The following is a 20,633-nucleotide window of genomic DNA, read 5'->3' as shown; positions in this document are numbered from 1 at the left end:
ACAACCCAACACCACCCACACCACCCCCCCTCCTCCTCTTCCCGATGTAACGAAAGTGAGGGACATACGACAATTACATAATGTTCCCGTTTGTCAGGCAGAGTCTCACAAAATCTTCCCTCTTTTCCTTCAATTACATCTGAAATCGACTTGTAAACCTTATTGTCACCGTTCCGAAAATTTCTACAATAAAATTAGTTAGGTCGCTAGTATAATTCCCTATCTATAATTTTGCTATGTACTTGAATATTAAATATAAATAAATCTATTGGAATATTAAAGGAATCCCTTGGATGGGTAGTACGTACAATTTAAATGTTTTGCTTATGTGCAAAGTAACAAATATTATAATTGAGTCGTTTGACCACTTTTCAATCATTCATTGAATGATAAATCACTACACTGAATGAAATTATTCAGGAATAACCACTGAATGCTAATATGTCGTTCATCTAATTTGGGTTCTCCCTTCCCAAACACCTTAATTCCCATAAATTACCGATTCATCTGAAATGCGAATAGATTTGGACAAACTCACTCAGCCACCATTGACATGCGGATGTATATCATATAAACTCCCAAAATCTCTCAAGAAAGGACACAAATCAACTACTCTTTGGTCTAGTCGTACTTCACTTCCCGACGTTTAAATAGGTTCTACGAAAGCACGCATAACCAACTACCTTTTGGTCTAGTCGTACTCGACTTACCATGACGTTAAAAGAGGTTCCAAGTTCGTCACCCTCCGTCATTGATCCGAAAACAAGTCTGAATCCCAAAATAAAATAAAAAGATCCGAATCAAGAGACAATTAATCGTACTACCAAAACCTGACAGCTACTTGCTCCTGTTCCTAACAAAACTGCACAAGGGATGGGGTGTTAGCAGTTCAGAAACCTATACAAGCACATTGTTACCATCATCCATCCTGCTCGCCGTTTAAACCACTACCACAGCACCGCCAGTTAACGTTTCTAAAGCAGCAGCTTGATCCTGCACATTTTGGGCATTTAGGTCGCCAACAACATTTTACGCACTTTGGCTTCCAGCATGTAGGACATTTTAGACACCTTGGTCTTGAACATTCAGGGCATTTAGGTCGGCAGAGTTTTATACTACAACACATGCTTGCACACATTGCACATGATCTCTTCTTCTGCAAACGCATATTCTGCCGAATCTTTTTGAGACGGATTTCTGTGGTCATGTTCTCCATTTCTAGGATAAACCTGCAAAGATGGCGGATGTAATCAGGGTAAAGCTCCAAGTTGCAGTGTCCACCTCCTTTAATCCACAAAGGCTCATACGGATCCCTTGCCATTTTCCACAGCGCATTGCCATGTAACCAATTCACAATATCATCGTCTGTACCCTGGAAGACGAATTTTTCGACACATTTCAAATTATAATCATAATAAAACAAATCAGATGAGTTCAGTTGAGTTAGAGCACTAGTTGGATAATCATATGCGGCACACAAATAGTGAGAAGCTTACTTTAAAAGGTACAAAGATTGTGAACATACACGAGAGAGCCAGAACAGAATTAGCAGACAATCAAAGAAAATTCAGCGGAGGAATGTATGCGCGAGGGAAAAATCAACTGAGGGTGGAAAAAGTCAAGAACAATGACCAGTCTTAGATCCGATACCACTGTTAAATGTAGTAAACACAAGTTAATACATACAATGGCTTTGGTTCGATATACCCTCTAAAATGAAAAGAAATCACATCCCTTTATGTCTAAGGGGAAAAGCAAAAAGCAAATATCAAATACCAAGTAAATTTGGGGACAAACCCAATGCTTGCACTCCATTCTGAGTCGCTGACGTGTCCCTTGTATTCCCATCCTTTCATCTGCTTAACCCAAATATATCTAGAAAACAAACGTTGTAAAAACCCAAGACCTAACCCAAAAGTGCTAGCTGGAGGTGACTATTAAACTCATGGACCTTACTTAAGTACCAATATTTCATTTCCGGTACAAGATTCAGGGTATCACAATCTCCATACCTTGATAGCTTGGGATCCTCTCCAAGTTGTCTTAACCACTAGACGGACCTTTCCGATGTGGGAATAAATACGTATCTACATACGGATCACATCATTTTAACCACACTTTCCCTGTATATTATGAACACAGTAGGAGTGTAGGGCACACAGAAGCATCTCCTTCTTCATTGGACACTCAGTTTTTGCTTTAAACAAACAAGTTAATAGTGTTCTGATAAAAATAGAACCCCAAGAACAGGTCCAAATAGACATGACATATTAATCTTAAAATGGTCATATTCACTTGTTTAATCTGCTGGTGATTTGAAAAGCTCCTTTTTCAAGTAATTCAACAGCTCCGTTGAGGAAACGGAAGCAAGACTAATTGGACATGTTTATTTGGTCCTTAAGAAGCTAGGTTATTTCATCGAGTTTTTAGCATATTTTAAAGAGAGAAAATGTAAGAAACTCACAAAGAGAAAATTATCACACATGGCCAATGATCAGAGGTTACAGAGTCGAAGAGGAACTAAATAAAGATGCAATTCATAAAAGGAGCATGATAGAAGAGGAACTACGATTTTATATACATTAAATAATACTCAATGCATCTAAATGAAAAACGGCTCATAAAATTGGATTTCTTGAGAAGTTTTTAAACTCCTGGAATAAATTAATTCTAGCTTCCATGTTTTGCCTTCTTAAGTCCTCAAACTTCACCGAGCACTTACTTTACTGTCCTTCACAGATCATCAAGAAATTGGATTTATCAACTTATACCCCAAAAACCCTAAGTGTTTGATGTGCCTAACTGCAGTAGATCGCTTTCTTATATGCTAAATGCTGCACAGACTTTCACTCAAAATTGTCCCATTACCTCTAATAAACTTCTTATCTTTACCAGAAAAAGGTTTTGTGCATCAGTTAGATGAGATCACGAGAGCCATGAGGACACATAATTTCTATCTACAACTTTCTACCTCCCATGCATTCTCCGATAGTTCTCTATTAGTCCTGTATGCCAGTATCAGACCCTTGCATCGTATCCGAACCAAAGCTCTGTTGGTATTGAATATTTTGCAGGTTGCCAATCAAATCTATCATCTAATGTTCCATATAACTACAACTAAATTTGAATATATTTTAATATGCCCACAAACTTATCTTAAATACATTTTAATATCAACTAATTGGGGTTGGCTCTACCTAAGCTGTTTAGAGGTTGTTTGGTATTTCATTTATGACGAATTTGGGTTTAGGGTCCAAGAAGGATACCAAACAGGCTTTTATTTTCTCAGAGCATTGTCAAAGGAGCTAAGTTTTGCACTGGCCTATGATGTATAAAGTACAACGTCCTTCATTCAGGCTTGCAACTGTTAAATTTAAGCCATGACACACAATGAAGAGGTAAAAATCCAAAGTATACAACTAAAAGAGTGCATCTTTCCTTTAAAATCAAGAATCACCACATAAAGCCAGAAGTTCAGATTATACCAAACAATTTGACGATCTGATTCCGGAAGAGTCCTACACTACCAAGAAGAGTGGTTGACCAGCCAAATAGGGTTTTCCAGGCCCAAAAAACAAGGCAGTGACATATTTGATTAAGGGGAGAAAAGTCCATATTTGCTCAAAAGCATTGACATATTTTCTTAAGGGGAGAAAAGGTCCTTACTCAGCTAAATGACAATGGGGTCAGAGGTCAGTGAGGTACTAGCATATAACCTAATTTTATTTTTCAAGTAAATGATGGTGTGCTGCAAAATATGCTAATACAAAAAAAAAAACAAATGAATAAATTCAAGTGGAAGGATATTGTAACTTCAGCGGGCCAGGCCTTCAAAAAAGATCTAGCTTACTACTGTTTTAGGCACACGAACAATATGCATTCACATAGTTTTGTTTCACAGAAATTCAAACAGACAAAAACAATGGAAAACTGAAAGGGATCCTTGATTAATATAATTTTTGAACATTTCAAGAAGACAAGAAATACTTACATGTATTACTAGCACGGGGCACTTCACTTTCTTAATTTTATTGATGTTCTGCACACCATTAGAATAGTGAACAGCTTAGAATAGAAACAGAACGAGCTTTAGCAATACATAGTATTAAATCACTCTAACAGTCTATGAGGACGTCACCACGTCAGTGAGTCATTATAATAAGTTAAAAATAGCATAGTTGATAGTTGATAGACTGTTAAGCAAGATATAATCTGTACCTTGTAAATGTCAAAGCAGAATTTGAATTTCACATGGCAAAGAACACGGAGGCCGGAAAGAATTGCACTGTGCAGAACTACACCCCTCAGCCTTGGCAACTTAGCTGCCAAGTGCAATGTTGGTCCACTTCCAACTGACTGCCCATACAAGATCAAATCTTCCTGGCTAACTCCATACTCGGTCTCAAGGCACTCATATACTGCCTCTATGTCAGCATATGTATTTGTTTCACTAGGCTGGATTACATTTGTAAGAAGAAACAATTAAATATTTGTGCTGACAAACACTCAACGAATATGAGCTTTTCGGGATTTATATAAGATGACAAGCAAATCTAGAACAACTGAACTAACAAAGCCTTATCTCACTAAGTGGGGTTGGCATAACCCATAAGTTCCAAAGAAAGAAACAAAAGCATAACAAAATCCAGAAGATCAATCCACTCTAATATATCAATAGTTAAATATTGTGGCTACCAACTCTCATGTATGCATAAATATAAATAATTGAATGTAGATACATGTACAATGCAACATTGCTAAGCCATACTAATGATGGTCACAGATAACTGAATCCCAAACTGTTTTTGGAATTATTGATATATCCGATTCCTCGGGCGATAAATGAATCCCAAACTATTGGCATTAGAATTTAATAACAAGGAGGAACAAGAACAAATTTCACATAAATGACTGCAGTACCTTGCCAGTAGAGGCTCCATAGCCAGAATAGTCATACCTGCATAAAAAAATTACATCAGATGAGCGATTAAAGTGGAAAAAAAAAAAAAAAAACAAGAGTTGATGAAATGGGCATTAAAAAATCTGAAAATCCCATCTCTCACGGTCTTATAATTGCGAAGAAAACGCAGATAATTCGTCAATGAAAATCACAGAAAGCAATTCCCTTTTAACACAGAGATTAAAATAAAGAAACCCAATGATATTGATAGATCATATATCTCAAGTGCCGGAAAGACAAGGCACAAAAAGCCAACAAGAAAAAACCAGTACAGCTGGCTGCTGCGTCTCCATCCAATCCATCCAAACAAAACAAATTAATGACTTTATAAAAAGGGAAAAGGTAATAGCCAGAGATCTAAAACCCCATCCAGAAATCACTCCCAGAAAAAAAAAAAAATTATTTACCATATGGAAGTAAATAAATTTGATTGCAGGAAAGGCAAGGCAGTAAATAAAAGTAATTGATTCAAGTGTTATTGTTGTTTTAGCCTCAAAATAAATAAAAACCCCACAAAAAGTGAAGAAAAAAAAGTGTAGAGAGAGAGAGAGAGAGAGAGAGAGACCCAATGAGATTGACGCGCAGAGAGAGGTTGAGCTGGAGAAAGAGGTCATAGAGCTGGCCGAGGTCAGCAGCATTGCCATGGGAGTAAAGCAGAGTGAGGCGGGCGTAAGGGTTTCGCAGATAAAAAGCAACGATCTTGTTCCCCCGCTTTGTGTCAATCACCAACACGTCCAAGGATTTGTTATCAGGCGGAACAGCCGGCAACGACGTGGTGTTGGTGGTGGCCGATGCTGCTACTGCGCTGAGCTTGCCGTCGCGCTCCCGCTTTTGGATCTTGTAGGTCGGTGGAGATGGCGGAAAGAAGGCAAATTTCGCTGCTACCTGAGACAACATGCACCCCATTCCATTCAACAATATTCCAAATTCCAATCACAGTCCACCCCCAACCCTCTTTACTATGAATCTAATCCAATCCAATGCATGTGTGAAGAGACTCCCACCCACCCAGGTTCTATCTGAACTAGTTTTTGAAGCTAAGGTGGAGAGGGAATGAGAAAGGCCTAAGGTGGTGGAAGTGGTGGTGGGTGGCGGTGGTGGGGCAGTACAAAATAGTGCAAACTTAGTTGGGGGTTTCTGTTTGATACAGTACACAACACACTTGAGAGAGAGAGAGAGAGAGAGAGATAGAGATGAAGTTAAAAAAGCTGAGTCAAATTAAATTGCATGACTTCATTGCTTGTCAGCTGGACACTGTTGTCTGCAGTGGCAGCGAAAGAGGTCAATATTGTATCTCAACTGGTTTGCTTGCTCGCTACACGACATCTCGTTTTTCGGTCAATTTTGAGGACTCGTGCTTATTCTCTCTTTTAAGTTGATACGACTCAAAAACTGTAAATTGTTCTGGTCGTTAAAATCTTTTATTCAATTTACTCTTTTGGATTCAAAATTTTTTTCCTCTCTTTTTATTACTCGTAAAAACATAATTTGTAAAATTTACACGGCTCCCATGCTCGTTATTGTTTGTTTAGATTTGTAATCCTTTATCTAAGGTGACCAATGGTGCCCGCCTACATTTTTATTACCTTTTCGATATTTTACTAAAAGAAAAATATTATGACACATTTATGATCTATCGCATATTTAACTTATTTATATGATTAATTTACAATTTTGTACTATTTAAATATAATTTTTGGAATAAATTTATAAGATACTTACTTTTAGCACCTATTGTTGGAGACAAATATTTTAAATTGACATGTGTAACATTGAGAGCTATGTAGTAAGATTTCGTATAAAATTTTAGTCCAAGTGACACATTTTTCATAAATTGCATCTTTATCGTTTATGTAATGACCCAAAATAATTGGAAGCTAATTATGGGGATACACCAAACATACAACCATGGTTAACCTTTACACTATTAACCACAATAAATTTTCTTATTCGATAATTATTCATAAAATTTATTTCGATTACTTTATTGCTGCATCTAATCTTTTTATTAGACTGTCTACGTACCCTTAAACGGGATCAAGCCATTTGTAGTTCACAATCATATTTAAACCGTTTATCACTTAAATATTCAAGTGGCGAACTTTTACAATATGAGATTCAAACAATCGAATCACATCAATCGAACATCAAATATGAAATAAGAATATCGAAATTAACTTAAAAAGGCAAACTCAACTCACTGGCGTGCGACGGTTTCCTGCAAACGGAAACTCAATTTTCCAACTAACTCCAAAAATTACCAAAATTTATAGGATTGTAGAACAAGACAAGGGGAAGAATTTTCATATCTGGGCCAAAGTCCAATTCGCCTAGGAAATACCTGAAATTGCCCTTGATCTGTTGAAAACCCTAGAAATAGGTGTTCCTGATTCAACGCCAAAACAAACTCCAACGCCTCAACTAGTGCATGGGTCTTGTTCTTGAGGTTAAGGGGAGTCCTTTGGTGGTGGTGATCAACGGTGAAGGTTGTAGGTACATCGAATCGCCGCCATGAAACCCTTAGAGCCACCGACTGCGTTCTTTTCTCAAAATGGAAGCCAAACCTAGTCGGGTTTGGGTGGAAATGGAAAAAGGGAGGGTTGTGGAGTTTGGTTCTAGGTGGTGGCTCGATGCAATTAGCCAGAAATTAGCCCAGGAAAATGTTGGATTTCATGGCTGTTGTCAGGTTGAGTCGCACAGGGAAACAGGTCGAGGGTGGATATGGTTCTCTCCTTCTCCATTTTTTCCTTTTCTTCCTACTGGGCAGACCACTCTCTCCTTTCCCTCTTTTCTCTCCTCCTTTTTCCATCACAACCACACATGTGGCGCCCTAGATGGCTGCTCCAACAAAGCAGAAGCCTTTTAGATTAATGGTCAAATGACCATTTTACCCTTATCTTTGCTCGTTTAGATCTCTTTCGTTATAACTTCGTTTGGCGAACGGTTTTTGCCTACACACTCGTAGGATCGACCTCTATCCAAATATGCCAAGAAAAACGGTGAAACTTATAAGGATAAATTACGTCCTCGTATAATTTTGTTTAGCGAACTAGGGACATTTTCGTCTTTTTTCACTTATCAAACAAACTTAGGCCGTAATATAAATGCGTCCTAACTCCGAATACAACTACAAAATACTTAATTTAACAATAAAATCCAGGGACGAGATTTTACATTTCCCTTCACTTGGATTTCATAATCATCAATTAATTTGAATGTCATAACTAAATTACATATTTAAAAATAATCATGGTATTACAACTTATCAATATGATTTCGAGTGACATGTGCTAGTTCATGACCAACTTTCTAGATTTCCTATTTAGATTTTGTCAACGTGCCAAATCTTCTCCTTTAATCATTTTTCATATGTGATTTAGAGTGACACATATCAGTTCATGAGCAACTCTCTATATTTTCAATTAGAATGTTGTTGACGTTGTACCTTTTATCTTCAGCGTTACATGTCAATTTTCATATTGTTGATGAAACAACAATCGGAACTAAGTTTTATTCAATATAAATTAAATAAATACAGCAAATTGTACAAATATCAACATGTTAATACGAGATCGTTTTAAGATCATTAAAAATCAATAAAGTCCTACTATGAGCAATTAGACCATCACCCCAAAAAGATATAGAACACCACTTCAACCCAAGCAAAGCCCCATGAGCTATAAGGAAAAAGTGGCCGGTTTTCTCGATGAGTCCAGATATAACGATGTACCTCGAGCGCTAAGCCAGAGTGTTGTCCTAAAAAGAGATTTTTGGTTTTTGGGGTTGTGTTGGTGTTGGATTGTCGGCCTTAAATTGAGTTTTATTGATATTGGGCCTAATTATGGTATAAGATGGGTTTAAATTAATTGAATATTAAAATAATAACAAATAAGTAATATACGGTTCATACAGTTTTCACAATGCATAAACCGGGACTGAAACTGATTTGAACGGTTCGGTTCTCGAAACTAAGTTGAATTTTTTTTTTTTGTCAATGCTGTTTTTTACGCTTTATTTTGTTGTGATTCGATTCACGGTTCCACGGCTTTTACGCCCACCCCATTGGTGGGTGACTCCATGACGAGAGGAGAGATGAAAGTATAGGTCTTCCAAGTGAGCGATTTGGTGCAAATAGGGAGTGGACAAGCTAGGTTAAGAGGGACTGAGAGGAGGAGATCAGAGATGGGGGAGGATGGAGGAGGGGACTAGATTTGTTCAATGATAAGGGAACAAAGAAGAAAAAGAAAAGGGACGGAAGAATAGGAGCAGCAGAAAAAGCCAGCAAACGATCACAAGAGAGCAGGCATTTTCCTTTCTTAGCAGTCAGTGGAATTTGATTAACTTATTTACTCCATGTAGTTTGAGATTAAAAAGGGATCAATGTGGCACGCAGCACAAAATGAAATGAGAAGAGGTTTGGCCACCCACAATATGAGAGAGCAGTTTCCTTGTATTTTTAACTCTTTCGTTTCCTCCGATGTGTGATTGACTATTTAATAACTTTCATATAGTTTACCTCCGGACTGTGGAGTGTGGACTAACGGAAGGATTTGTAAACCCATATTACGGATCGAATACAACCAAACCATGGAAAATTATATATACAGCAGAGGATGATGGAATTCATATACTGCAGCATTTATTGCAGTGCATGCATATTAGGGTTTATAACTCTAATGGAGATCACTTACTTGTAGTAGCAGACATCGAAGCCATGATTTTGTCTCCTCTTCTCTTGGATTCGAAAAAGGATCTCTATATTCTCAGTAGGACTAGTATATCACAGTAAGAACCAACAACCCCGATAAGAGAGACCAATCATCTCTTCTCTATTAATTAATGTAACCCTATTTGTCAACCAAAATGGGATGAAAAGACTACTTAGTCTTCTATCACACAAAAAAAATGATGGGCAATAATGTAATTTCACAGATCCAAATTTTACTATTTTTTATTGAAGTCTCACTTACCGATGATGTTAAAATATCTTCAATATTAAAAAAAAAAAAAAAACCAAAAACAAAAACCCCCCACTCACCCCACGTTCTCTCTCTCTCTCTCTCTCATTCCCTCCTTCTTAGTTTCTAAAAAAATATGTTCATATACACAAAGTGTGTAGGCAATTGCTTGTATATATACATATATATATATATATATGTATGTATGTATGTATGTATGAATGTATGTATGTATGTATGTATGTATGTATTTCACAATTACATCTTCCTTTCAAAGATGCGGTTGCCATCAGTTTGCTTGGGTTTCAACTGCTGTAGTTTCAAATTGATAACCACCTTAAGTTTCCCTCTAATATGGTATTAATCCGGTGTATTCCATATTATTGAGTCCATATGAAATACAATCTTTTTACTTAATATATTTACATCTACATTATGGTTTAATGACACTCAAAAGTCATTAGATTATCTAGTTCACTCCTTTTGCTGTCTTGAGTATGTCACACCTTCAATTTCATATGTTCCAGTAGGTTTTTACCGTCGAGTTTGCTGGTTACGACGTGTTTAATATACTCCTCGCTGCTTACGGTCTTGTAGTTTGCTGCAGTATCCTTGACAAGATCTGGCAAGGGACCAATCGCGGTCCTCATATTCGGGCTGTGAAACGCTGCAATTGAAAGCCGTTCCCTTTCTGTGTTCACCACAGCTCTGTGCTCTATGCTCTTATACTCTCCATTACTCATTATCTGCAATAACAAAGTAATATTATATGCTAAGTGAAATCTACTCGTTAAATCAGTAGTTATATATTCAGTTACACATAACTCGTCCTATAATGCAGTAAAGAAATGTGTTTCATGTGTCGTATAATAGTATTCCACTCAATATTCATCGTATACCTCAATGATGTCGCCAATGTTGACGATGAATGCACCGGGTACCGGTTTAACGGCTACCCATCTGCCATTTTTCTTGATTTGTAAACCTTGAACTTCGTTAACTTGAACTAATAGAGTCAAACCCACAGAATCTGAATGTGGAGTGAGACCCATAACCCTGCTAGCTTGCTGACAGGGTGGATAATAATTCATCCTTAGACCTTGCGTTCCATCCTCGAACATGCTTGCCAGCTCCTCTGAATCGAGCCCCAGATTCTTACTTATCAACTTCCATAGATAGAGTGTGATTTGTTGAAGTTCCTCCGAGTACTTATCCAGTGTCTCCCTAAAGTTAGCAATATGACCAGGAAGAAGTACATTTAGTTCAATGGATAAAAAACCTAAAGTAAAAGTAAAAGAGTTGAATGTTCTTCTGTTTCAGGTTTTGAAGTTTGATGGAGTCTTAACGAAATATAGATGCAAGAGGCTCGTAGTTAAATAAGAGCATTTACCACTACACCGAAGGTTTCGTGATTGAATGTTTGATTAGGTCAAAATTGCTTGTAGATTTACACGATTTACCTGAAAGAAGTGGGGAGGGTAGGCCAGAATGTGAGATTTCTGACGGAGAGCGGTTGTGAGAGTAGGAAGAGCATGTCTCCCCAGTCAAGTTTTTGGTCTTCAGAAACTACAAAGGCTTGGCCATAACCTTCAATATGATTTGGCAGCTGTGCATAAGTCTTCTTTACTTCTAGTGGCAGCTGGAAGAACTCCTCAGTGTCACTCTTCATTTTCTTAATCACTTCTTCTGGTACATCATGATTGATCAACTGCATCAACGACGCAATTTTATATCAATGAATTGAATTGCGATTGTAAAACCTTACGAGTAATACAAGACAACTCAAGTTTTGGTTTTAACGGAGTATTGAACATATGATCTTAGATGCAAGAGTGAATGCTTTTCAACTACTTGCATCATGATGAATTTAAAGATGGGAATTGTAGAATATGTATACCTGAAAGAAACCCCATTCCTTACAAGCCAAATGAAGTTTAGCTAATTCATCATCATCATCATCATCATTAAGCTTGTTCATATCAACAACTGGAATTTGAAGCGAGTCCTCAACGGAAGCTGGCTCATGTTCGATTTGAGGTCGGATGTATCGGGGTGGTATTTCTTTCAAGGTGTTGGAAGCAAGAGCTTGAACATTCTCAACTGGTAGAGAACCGCCCAAGTCTTTTCTGCTGAATACTACCTCATCAGTTTCCATTCTCACACCACTAATCTGAAACTCTCAAATTCTGTTGTGTATATAAATTATGTACTTTGTGGACGGCATTTATAATTTATTTGCATCTTTTTATTTAATTTGTGAAAGCTTGTCTACATATGGCCTGCAATTCGTGGATTGCTAGTTTGTTTTCATGAAAGAAACAAAGATGCTCCAAACAAAAACAACACAGAAAAAGAATCTATATTCGGCCAAAAACGACAATTTCTCCGGCCTCAGTCTCTTTCGCAAACACATACAACCCCAACATTTTTGTTAATTCGACCACACTTACGGCAGCGTGGCAATATATTTCTTACTAGATGACCCTACAAGTCGGACCACACGATTGACATCATTATAATTCGAGTATTATTTAAATGTTGTAAGGGGCTAAGAAGTCATAAACACAGTCATAGATCAGCATGAAATAGTAGAAATACAACGTAAACTAATATTAAACACTCTTGAGTCTCTGAGCTCCCTCAACCTCCATGCATTTCTTATTAATTAGGTGTTGACGAACCTACAATTCTTTCTGATCTCTCCATGGCTTCCAGTGAGTACATTGATATTTCCCATCTTGATCATCGACTCTGCAAACGAAGCGAAGAACAATTTCTCATTGGATGCGTAAGCCCACACCTGCTTCACTATCTCCCCTTCATCATCTTGTGTGACCAACACATTATCAGACCCCAGCAAGCCCTTTCCTTGGAGTAAGTTGATGTAATAATGGTTGTCAAATCTGGTTGGTGTTTGAGGATCGAGCGGTGCTAGGTCGTGGTCCCTCCCCGATTCAGGGCATATGGACCTTAAGATTCTTCGAAAGGTTGTATATCGCTTGTATTTATCGTGCAATTCATATTCTCCTCTCAGCTGCACATCATACACCCTCTGCCTGAAACTCAAACATTGTGCCTCTCCCATTGTGTGGCTACCTGATAAGGCAACCAAGTCTCCTATATCAAGGCCCTGTTGTTTGAAATTGGCAATGAGAGTTTCTAGAGAGGAATTCGGAGAAGGGATGAACTGGTTGGCACCGCTGAAGCTTGCTTCCAGCGAGTCTCTCCTGCCTAGCCACACATTCCACCGTGGTCCGCCTCTCTTTTCATGAGAAGAAAAAGGAAAATGTGTAACGAAAGAAATACAGTTTGAGAAACAGTGTAATGCTACATGTACCACATTTATTGACTATATTTTTTGATCGGTCACGCTAAAATTTACTGCAAGTTGTTACGTATTACAACATTTGTTCAAGAGAGGAACGTACCAGTGCAACAGCATCACGGGCAGCCAAGGCTAGAATGTCAGCACATGAAACTGTTCCTGGACAAGCCTCTTCCAGGAGATACTTTATCTCATCAACAACCTTAAATCCTCGTAAAGACTTGTGGTTGGGGCCGGCTTGTTTCTCACTTGTTATGCCTCCATAGCTATCCAAAAGAACAGATGCATCGCACCCCTAAAGAATCGAAAACATTAACGAAAAATAGAAAGAAGGCAAAAAGTACGTAAACATTTTGTCTTTCCTTATGCATGTAATTTGCTATGTCTCTCATCACATATATTTAACTCCGCGAAAGAGATGGAAAGAGGGAGGAAGAGAGAGAGGTGTAACCATGACAAAACAATCATGAAAGTGCAGTCGAAGGAGGGAAGCAGCCATTCGAGGATCTTTAGCCACTGCAACCGCAACACTACGGCTCACAATCTCTTCCGCCAAAGGGCACTGTTCTCTATAGTAGTCAAGAACAAGAGGTCCATCTTCGTCATTCAGCGGTTCAGTGCCCTGCAAAACTACTGCTGCCAGTACTAAACTCAAGAAAATCCTCCACATCATTGAAAAAAACAGGATTAATGTTCAAGTAACATCATCTATATGCATATATGTATATACTAGCTTAATCGGTGGCTAGGTCTTTCAGTGACGTTTTACTCTACTTTGTTTCAAGATGTTTCTTATCCATATTTTCAAACCAACTTAACAATAAAAAACATTCCCTTTTTAGGTTTTGTTAAAAGTTGATGCAACGACTCTACCTAATTGTATCCCATAAGATTTAACAAATCTCATTAGGCAAGTTGTTTCAAGGGTCTTCCAAAGGTCGCCAAGGTCTAGGTTGCATGCACACGAACAAGGATATTATCACACGCAATACGGTGATTCGCTAAATTTTAAAAAATAAAGACACAGACACAGCTAGGACATTGTGAATAAAATATAATAAATATTACATATACTCAAAACAATATTTCAAATCATAATACAACAAAGTAAATAGAGAGAAAGAAGACTGAAGAGAGGACTAAAAATATGACTGGACTATGACTAGATCTACCAATTAAGTTTAAAAGAGGATTGAAGTCTAGAGCAGGGGTTGGGTAGTCTTTAGGTTTTAGAAGTTTTGATATTTATAAAAATGCCCCAAAATATATTGTTAATTTTACAAAAATGCCCTTAATGTGTCTTGACCATGTCCAAACCATGTTGGGGATGTGTTTGAGGCATGTCGGGGTGTTTGACACTCCGACACTTCAGGGTTTTGGAGTGTCCATGAAACCTAGACCAAGATTGCTTTGTATTTTAACTTTCTCACATGACATTATGTGATTGATTTGGAACACTGCCACCTTTACGTTTGCACCTTGGACTATGCCTAGATCTACCAATTAAGTTTAAGCCCACTAATAGCAAATAGTACGCGTGGAATACTAGCCCTAGTTCTGCCACCAGTAGCTCTTTTGTGCCTGATTGAAGAGAAGCATGATTTTTTACCGACTTGTAGCTCAAGTGGCAGCGAGTATTTACCCCCACATCCGACGGTCAGGTTCGAATTCCCAGCTTCTCAGTTGACCTCTTACATTCGGGTGATTTGAAAAGCCAAGATACACATCCAAACCGAAAAAACATAGTGCAACTTCCATGTTCTATTAATCACAACCCAAATGTTCAAACTACACATAAACGATCGAAAAAGAGAGAACAAACAAACATCCGCAGACACTCTGTAGATCAATCAATATACACAAAATCGAACAAAAAAACACCACTGTTTAAGTTCAATATCTAAGAAAGAAATACGCTTTTTTTTACGTTGACGTTTGATGTATATATCTGTAACTTGGTGTTATCCTAGCTATTGTTTTACTTTTGCACACTGGTATGACAGTAATGGTGTTTGCGAGCAGCATCTTGAATCCAGTGTGTCCAAAAAGGTGTCAACTTTTCAACCTCGTCAGCATGATCCCCAATTCCCTGCTCGAAAGATATGTCTGTTAAAATGGGCGTGCAACACCAATGACATTATGTTTCTTGTACCGCAAAAAAGCAAGAACTGAAAGATGTTCGGTCAGCAACCATTTGGTTAAAACTTCTTTACCAGTTTACACAACAAAAGATTTTAAGTATTTCCTTGGTTCATATTGACTGAGTTACCAATACTCTTCAGAAAAGAAGAAAATAAGACATTCTCGAGCAAGTTACCTGGTCTCTTATAATTAAGATTCTAAATCCTCATATTCGTCCAGGAATATCTCAGGATGTACTGCTACGCTAGTACAATTGAGAGCTCGTTGCAGCTTCCAGTGATCTAGGACTTCAACTTCAACCATGAAGGTTGAGCTAACCGGTCGATGATCTGAAAGCTTTAGTTCTGCCCGCTTATAAGAAAGTTGTTTGATGCCTTTTCCCAGCCATAGTACGCGATCACACCTGTCGTATTATACCAAGTACATAATAGGAAACACTCATCAATTGTTTGATTCAGATTAATAGTAGGGTCTTTACAACGCCCCCCTCCCCAACGAAAAGAAACAAGAAGGAACAATTTCGGAAGCTAAATATACGATCAGAATTACGAACTGTATGAAATATCCTAAGAACACCAGCAGCTATGTGTGCTTAAATTTTGACAGAAGTTGTACTTACCATGCTGGTGTTCTTTTCTTCTCTCCTTCTTTTGGATTCTCTCCAAAATATCTGTCAGAGTTGTTTTCATACTTGTAGGTTGGGGGAAATTGTATCAATCCCTCTTTCCATCCTTCGAATACATGCCCACTACGAAGTTCTATGATTAGCTGCACATTTAGCGGTTGCATCAAGGGCCAGTGTATTATACAAGAAACTGGGGCTGTTTCTTGAACATTCAAAAGATAGAGAAGACAGAAGGGTGCGGAGCTTATTCATGAAAAAAACTCTTAAGCAATTTCAGAAAATACTAGAAAAGAGAATGTATAATGTTCATACGTAGTAGAGTCTTTATCAACCCTAGAAAGTTAAGTTCATATGTGGACAACTTAACTGTTAATGTCCCATGAACATCAGTTTGCAGTATGTCACAGATACGAAAGAGGAAATCCACATTTCGACTAAAATGTTGGGAAACTATCTCGTATTTGGCTCAGAAGACATCAATCCCAAACATTTACAGAAACTGTTGAGTTTTGGACACAATTCCTGTATCCTTGCCAGGGTAAAATGAATTCAGATGTTTCACATACTGGGGAAAAATGAACTATGTTGGAATACTGAACATGACAGTGTAAAGAGAATGATGAGCACACCTGATCATTGTTGATAAGTTCATCCCATCGTTTGAGAGCAATGAGCCTCCTTGCCTCCCTGTCCGACATATTGAGCCGATAGTTCAAATCCCCAAACCAGAAAATCTGACTGCCAACAAAAGCACCCCGATCACATCAAATCACGGTTCAAGCACTTTGTGACAAAAGATATGTGTATAAAGAGATTACACCAAATTCACTATCAAGAGATGGCATCAAAAACGTGTGTGCTTCAATTAGATTGACAAACAGAAAATGTCATGAGATGGCATATTCAGTGGTTAATCTGTGTGCTTACTCATGAGATGGAATTGTCAGTGGTTGATCCGTATCAAAGACAGATGAGAAACAGGTACGCCGTACAATTTCATACACATCTGAGTTCCGCCTTTGCTCAGCCCCCTCCTTCTGACCAGAGGTCAGATGAGAACAAACAAAGCACATTCGCGATTGGTAAAGTGACAAGCTAACAGAAACTGATCCCTGCTTCAGCAACCATGAATTAAGATGGTCAGTTGCATTAAGGCAAGAACATTCAACATTGATGCAACACGATGCAATCTGCTCCAGATTATTCGTGATCGAAAAATAAACATAAGCAGAAGTGGAACTACCTTGTTTCCCATGTAGCCCATTAGACCAACCCCAACTGGAGATACTTTCATATTGTTGACATGTCTCCTCAACTTCTTACGTACCCATACAGACACATATATCCCGACCATTTGCTTGCTCACAATTCGCACATACGTAGAAGGTAATTTCGCGCCCTCATCATCGTCAATAAGTCCATTTTTCTCTAGTTCATATGGTAATTCATGAAAAGTATCATCATCTTCCTCTTCCCCAAAACTGTCAGACACATCAGACAGATTGTCAAAAAATGGACGCATCCCTTGCTGCTCCACTGAAATTGACCTCAGCAGGTTCCCATGCGATTGTTTCAATCCACCATATTTTGGTGCAAAACTTTGAGGACTGAATATTAAAGGATTATCCACCAAACCTATTCCAATTCTTGCAGAACTGCTCAGCACCCGCCGCAATTTGGAATTGGTTAAGACAATTTGAGGGGTTGCATCTAACGAAAGTTCAGGCCACTCTAGTCTACTGTCACAATCAAGGCCATAAGTTCTCTTCCAGTGTAAACTCTTTCCAATACTGAGTGCTCTGGTCAATTCACCTTGTTTCAAGTTGCTACCATCAGTAGCTCCAACATATTCCTTACCCAGCAAGCCTAACGGAACATCAGGGACAGAAGAAGTTCTTGCAACCGGAGAATGTGGAGCACTGTAGCTTATGTGTTTACTTTCGGGTTCCAAGGATCTGTTCAGAGTTCTTCGGATGATTGTCTCCCATTTTGGTATTGGTTTATTATCCTCTGCTCCCAGTACATTCCCAGCATTCAAAGGGACAACCTCTTGAAAACTGAACGATGATTAGTACCAATCAAATTGACATTTAAATTTTCTCTGCAGCAAAAACTTTTTGTTATAACTGCAGCATTAACCTTCAGATAGGCTGCAATTTTGATGTCAAGTATATGCAAACTGTTTTCATGCTTAGACAATAATTGGCAATAGAATACACGATGCACATACTATCGGAGAAAATGAACTTGCAGATAGAATAGAACAGGTGAGAGCCTGCCTCAAGCATATACCAGGCAAACCACTTATCAAAAAGAAGAAACCACCGGAAACCTATGCCAAACATTAGAACTGCGACAAAAATAAAGAAAATTGACTAGAGATTTAATGCTGAAAACGCTTAAGGATGTACGGGATCAGTAGTTTCACCAATTCTGCTCTACTGCCATTTCATTTATCACAAATACCAGGAATTTGAAATAATAATAAAAAGCTGAATTCTTCAATCCATCGGTAGCTGCTGATTAGCAGAATGCATATATTTTAGGTGCGGCATGTTGTTTTGAAGCATGCAATTTACGTTAAAGTGCTACTTCCAAGAACTTTAGACAGCTTGCCACCAAATAGAAGCAGAAAAATGCAGTTGTTGGGGATGGGGTAAAGAGAGGAAAGATCCCTGATCCTAAGAGGATATTATGTCAAGGACAAAAGAATGACATAAGGCCAACAAATTGAGAAAGCACTCACCCAAGAATGTAAACGTCTGCAGATTCTTCGTTACATAACCAATCATCAATATCAAGATCTTCATCCGGAAGTCTTCCACCAACATTCCAAGTGCCTATTGTCACCCTACACAAAACAATGTCCCCGGAGGTACATTCGAGTAAGAAACATAACGATACCACTTCTAGGCTAATGTTCCCAGTGTATAAGAATAACAGCCGAACCTCACATCCTTTGTGTTTATGTACTGAGCACGCACGGTTTCTGATTTTCCTCTCCGGTGTTTTAACTGATAACCCATAGACGGTAGATCTGAGCCAATCAAACAGTGGTTAAATTCTTGTTGAGATTATGAAAGTATGAAGCACAAGGCACAGATTGTAGTAATTATATACTCGATAACATGAACAATTTACTGAAAGAGCGATAAGTATTACCTGAAATCGGACTTTGGCCAAGGGAATGCTTCTCCCGAAGGCCATGATCCTTGCGTGTGTGCGTTCTTGCATCTCTGTGAGAGTAAGCTGGAAGAAAAGAAAAGCAGCAAAAACATGATTAAGCAACCACAGGATACTTGAGAAACAATGTAATGTTGGAAGTAGGAAGCCGAATCCAGAAAGCATACCGTCATCTTCGCTTTCAATTTCGGTTTCGGTTTCGGTTTCGGTTTCAACCTCGTCCGCACTGAAGTCATATTCCTTAGGCTTGATGTTTAACCATTTCTTCATCATAAGTGAAGGCCAAAAGGCCTGCAACAAAAATGCAACACAACGAGATCAATAACTCGGTTGAAAACCATGTCCTCGATCTTGAGATTCATAAAAGTATATATTCAACAGCAGAATAAAAAAGCATAATTTGTTCATGAGAAAAGCATACCTCAGAGGGCTTTCCTCTTCTGCTTTTCATACTTGCCAGCTAAAAACTCTACAAATGACTACTTATATATACCTACTACAGACTTTGAAGGCAGAAGCACTTATGGAAGCCGCGTGCTTTCCAACGGAATCCAAGTGCCTCCGTTCCTATATATATATATTAAAACTAATTATAAAAATAAATAAAAAAATATTTTCAAAACCATTAAAATGTAAAGTAGTTTACAAGTTTGTTTGATTCCAGGCACAAAGCAAAAAGGACAGAGAAGGTGAAGACATATTTATCAGACTTCCACGATCTCTTCTTCTCAACTTGTAAAACAGGATTACTATACGCAACGGCCCTCCCACTTCATCTTCTCTCACATCATGCCAGTATTTTTTTTATTTTTTCTGGTTCGTAAAACAGCAGAATATTTATATATAATATATATATATATATATATATCGTATATATGCGTATATATACTGAAAAATCTTAAATCCCGATAAAGATACCCACGAGACTGATGTCATTTTCATGATGACAAACTTGTAGTCATAAGAAGACCAACAAACATGCTGCAGCCATTATTTTCAGATTGTAAAATGGGCGGATAATACAAAAGAGAAGAGTAAAGGATAAAAAAATAACAATAATACAAATTTTCATGACAAAAAACAATTCATTTAAAAATAAGAAGATGGTGCCAAATGATAGAATAGTTTAGTTAGGAATAAATTATACAAAAAAATCTCAATCGAATCACAATCTCATATCTCATGTTTAAAACAATACAATGTCATAACTTAATTTTTAAATTCGTTGCAATATTAGATATCCGTTAAATTTTTTGTTAATTCAATTGTTCAATGATGATGCGGCAGGAGTCAAGCCAACTACTTTGCCAACCGGAATAAAAAACTAATTAATTACTAATAAATTATTGATTTTTTATTTAATAATTAAAATTAATTGAAAAAATTAATTAATTAATAATTAAAATTAATTAAATGAAACCTCTCTCCCCCCTTTCTTCT

The 20,633-nt window shown here is 37.8% G+C and overlaps 4 protein-coding genes across 7 annotated transcripts; all 4 read right to left on the bottom strand.

The window, feature by feature from the left end:
* Positions 1-523: 523 nt before the first annotated feature.
* On the bottom strand, positions 524-6,277 carry LOC137711643 (alpha/beta-Hydrolases superfamily protein). Its single transcript, XM_068450895.2, has 5 exons — positions 5,526-6,277; positions 4,921-4,957; positions 4,219-4,455; positions 3,992-4,039; positions 524-1,372 (listed from the first exon to the last, which is right to left on the bottom strand). Exons 1-5 carry the CDS (start codon positions 5,864-5,866, stop codon positions 920-922), a joined length of 1,116 nt encoding a protein of 371 aa, XP_068306996.1. The 5' UTR covers positions 5,867-6,277; the 3' UTR covers positions 524-919.
* Positions 6,278-10,289: 4,012 nt separating this feature from the next.
* Positions 10,290-12,201, bottom strand: LOC137711330 (S-norcoclaurine synthase 1-like). The gene is made up of 4 exons (XM_068450560.2): positions 11,816-12,201; positions 11,379-11,626; positions 10,818-11,142; positions 10,290-10,664 (listed from the first exon to the last, which is right to left on the bottom strand). Exons 1-4 carry the CDS (start codon positions 12,071-12,073, stop codon positions 10,419-10,421), a joined length of 1,077 nt encoding a protein of 358 aa, XP_068306661.2. The 5' UTR covers positions 12,074-12,201; the 3' UTR covers positions 10,290-10,418.
* Positions 12,202-12,257: 56 nt separating this feature from the next.
* On the bottom strand, positions 12,258-14,934 carry LOC137710984 (Peroxidase superfamily protein). The gene is made up of 3 exons (XM_068450171.2): positions 13,695-14,934; positions 13,347-13,538; positions 12,258-13,180 (listed from the first exon to the last, which is right to left on the bottom strand). The coding sequence occupies exons 1-3, from the start codon at positions 13,914-13,916 to the stop codon at positions 12,584-12,586; spliced, it is 1,011 nt and encodes a 336-aa protein (XP_068306272.2). The 5' UTR covers positions 13,917-14,934; the 3' UTR covers positions 12,258-12,583.
* Positions 14,935-14,986: 52 nt separating this feature from the next.
* Positions 14,987-20,047, bottom strand: IP5PII (myo-inositol polyphosphate 5-phosphatase 2). 4 transcript variants are annotated; one of them, XR_015963686.1, is made up of 13 exons: positions 19,840-20,023; positions 19,615-19,760; positions 19,361-19,484; positions 19,173-19,259; positions 18,960-19,047; positions 18,757-18,861; positions 17,254-18,067; positions 16,938-17,122; positions 16,640-16,748; positions 16,378-16,539; positions 16,005-16,153; positions 15,561-15,788; positions 14,987-15,332 (listed from the first exon to the last, which is right to left on the bottom strand). XR_015963686.1 is itself a non-coding variant. In XM_068450169.2 (12 exons), exons 2-11 carry the CDS (start codon positions 19,642-19,644, stop codon positions 15,575-15,577), a joined length of 1,905 nt encoding a protein of 634 aa, XP_068306270.2. In that variant the 5' UTR covers positions 19,645-19,760; positions 19,840-20,047; the 3' UTR covers positions 14,987-15,332; positions 15,561-15,574. The 4 variants fall into 4 exon arrangements, 2 of the variants coding, with proteins under 2 accessions (XP_068306270.2, XP_088552093.1); XR_015963685.1 differs by having other exon boundaries at positions 16,378-16,532; XM_068450169.2 differs by lacking the exon at positions 16,378-16,539 and having other exon boundaries at positions 19,840-20,047.
* Between the last annotated feature and the right edge of the window lie 586 nt (positions 20,048-20,633).

Source organism: Pyrus communis, chromosome 6 (assembly GCF_041283825.1).
Source record: "Pyrus communis isolate YQ-2024b chromosome 6, ASM4128382v1, whole genome shotgun sequence".
Taxonomy (NCBI): Eukaryota; Viridiplantae; Streptophyta; class Magnoliopsida; order Rosales; family Rosaceae; genus Pyrus; species Pyrus communis.
The sequence above is the reverse complement of the archived record's forward strand: the minus strand, read 5'-3'. Positions and strand labels throughout refer to the sequence as shown.

Coding starts and splice junctions, on each gene's coding strand:
- LOC137711330 (XM_068450560.2), bottom strand. CDS start 12,073: ATGGAAACTGATGAGGTAGTATTCAGCAGAAAAGACTTGGGCGGTTCT. Junction 11,143..11,378: donor ACCCTCCCCACTTCTTTCAG/GTAAATCGTGTA, acceptor TGCTAACTTTAG/GGAGACACTGGATAAGTACT. Junction 10,665..10,817: donor ACATTGGCGACATCATTGAG/GTATACGATGAA, acceptor TTGTTATTGCAG/ATAATGAGTAATGGAGAGTA.
- LOC137711643 (XM_068450895.2), bottom strand. CDS start 5,866: ATGGGGTGCATGTTGTCTCAGGTAGCAGCGAAATTTGCCTTCTTTCCG. Junction 4,958..5,525: donor CTGCGCGTCAATCTCATTGG/GTCTCTCTCTCT, acceptor TTTTTTATGCAG/GTATGACTATTCTGGCTATG. Junction 1,373..3,991: donor GCCCCGTGCTAGTAATACAT/GTAAGTATTTCT, acceptor TTCGTCTTCCAG/GGTACAGACGATGATATTGT.
- LOC137710984 (XM_068450171.2), bottom strand. CDS start 13,916: ATGATGTGGAGGATTTTCTTGAGTTTAGTACTGGCAGCAGTAGTTTTG. Junction 13,539..13,694: donor TTCATGATTGTTTTGTCATG/GTTACACCTCTC, acceptor TCGATTCTTTAG/GGGTGCGATGCATCTGTTCT. Junction 13,181..13,346: donor CCCGTGATGCTGTTGCACTG/GTACGTTCCTCT, acceptor TCTCATGAAAAG/AGAGGCGGACCACGGTGGAA.
- IP5PII (XM_068450169.2), bottom strand. CDS start 19,644: ATGAAAAGCAGAAGAGGAAAGCCCTCTGAG. Junction 19,485..19,614: donor GAAGAGGAAAGCCCTCTGAG/GTATGCTTTTCT, acceptor TTTTTGTTGCAG/GCCTTTTGGCCTTCACTTAT. Junction 19,260..19,360: donor AATTGAAAGCGAAGATGACG/GTATGCTTTCTG, acceptor CTTTTCTTCCAG/CTTACTCTCACAGAGATGCA.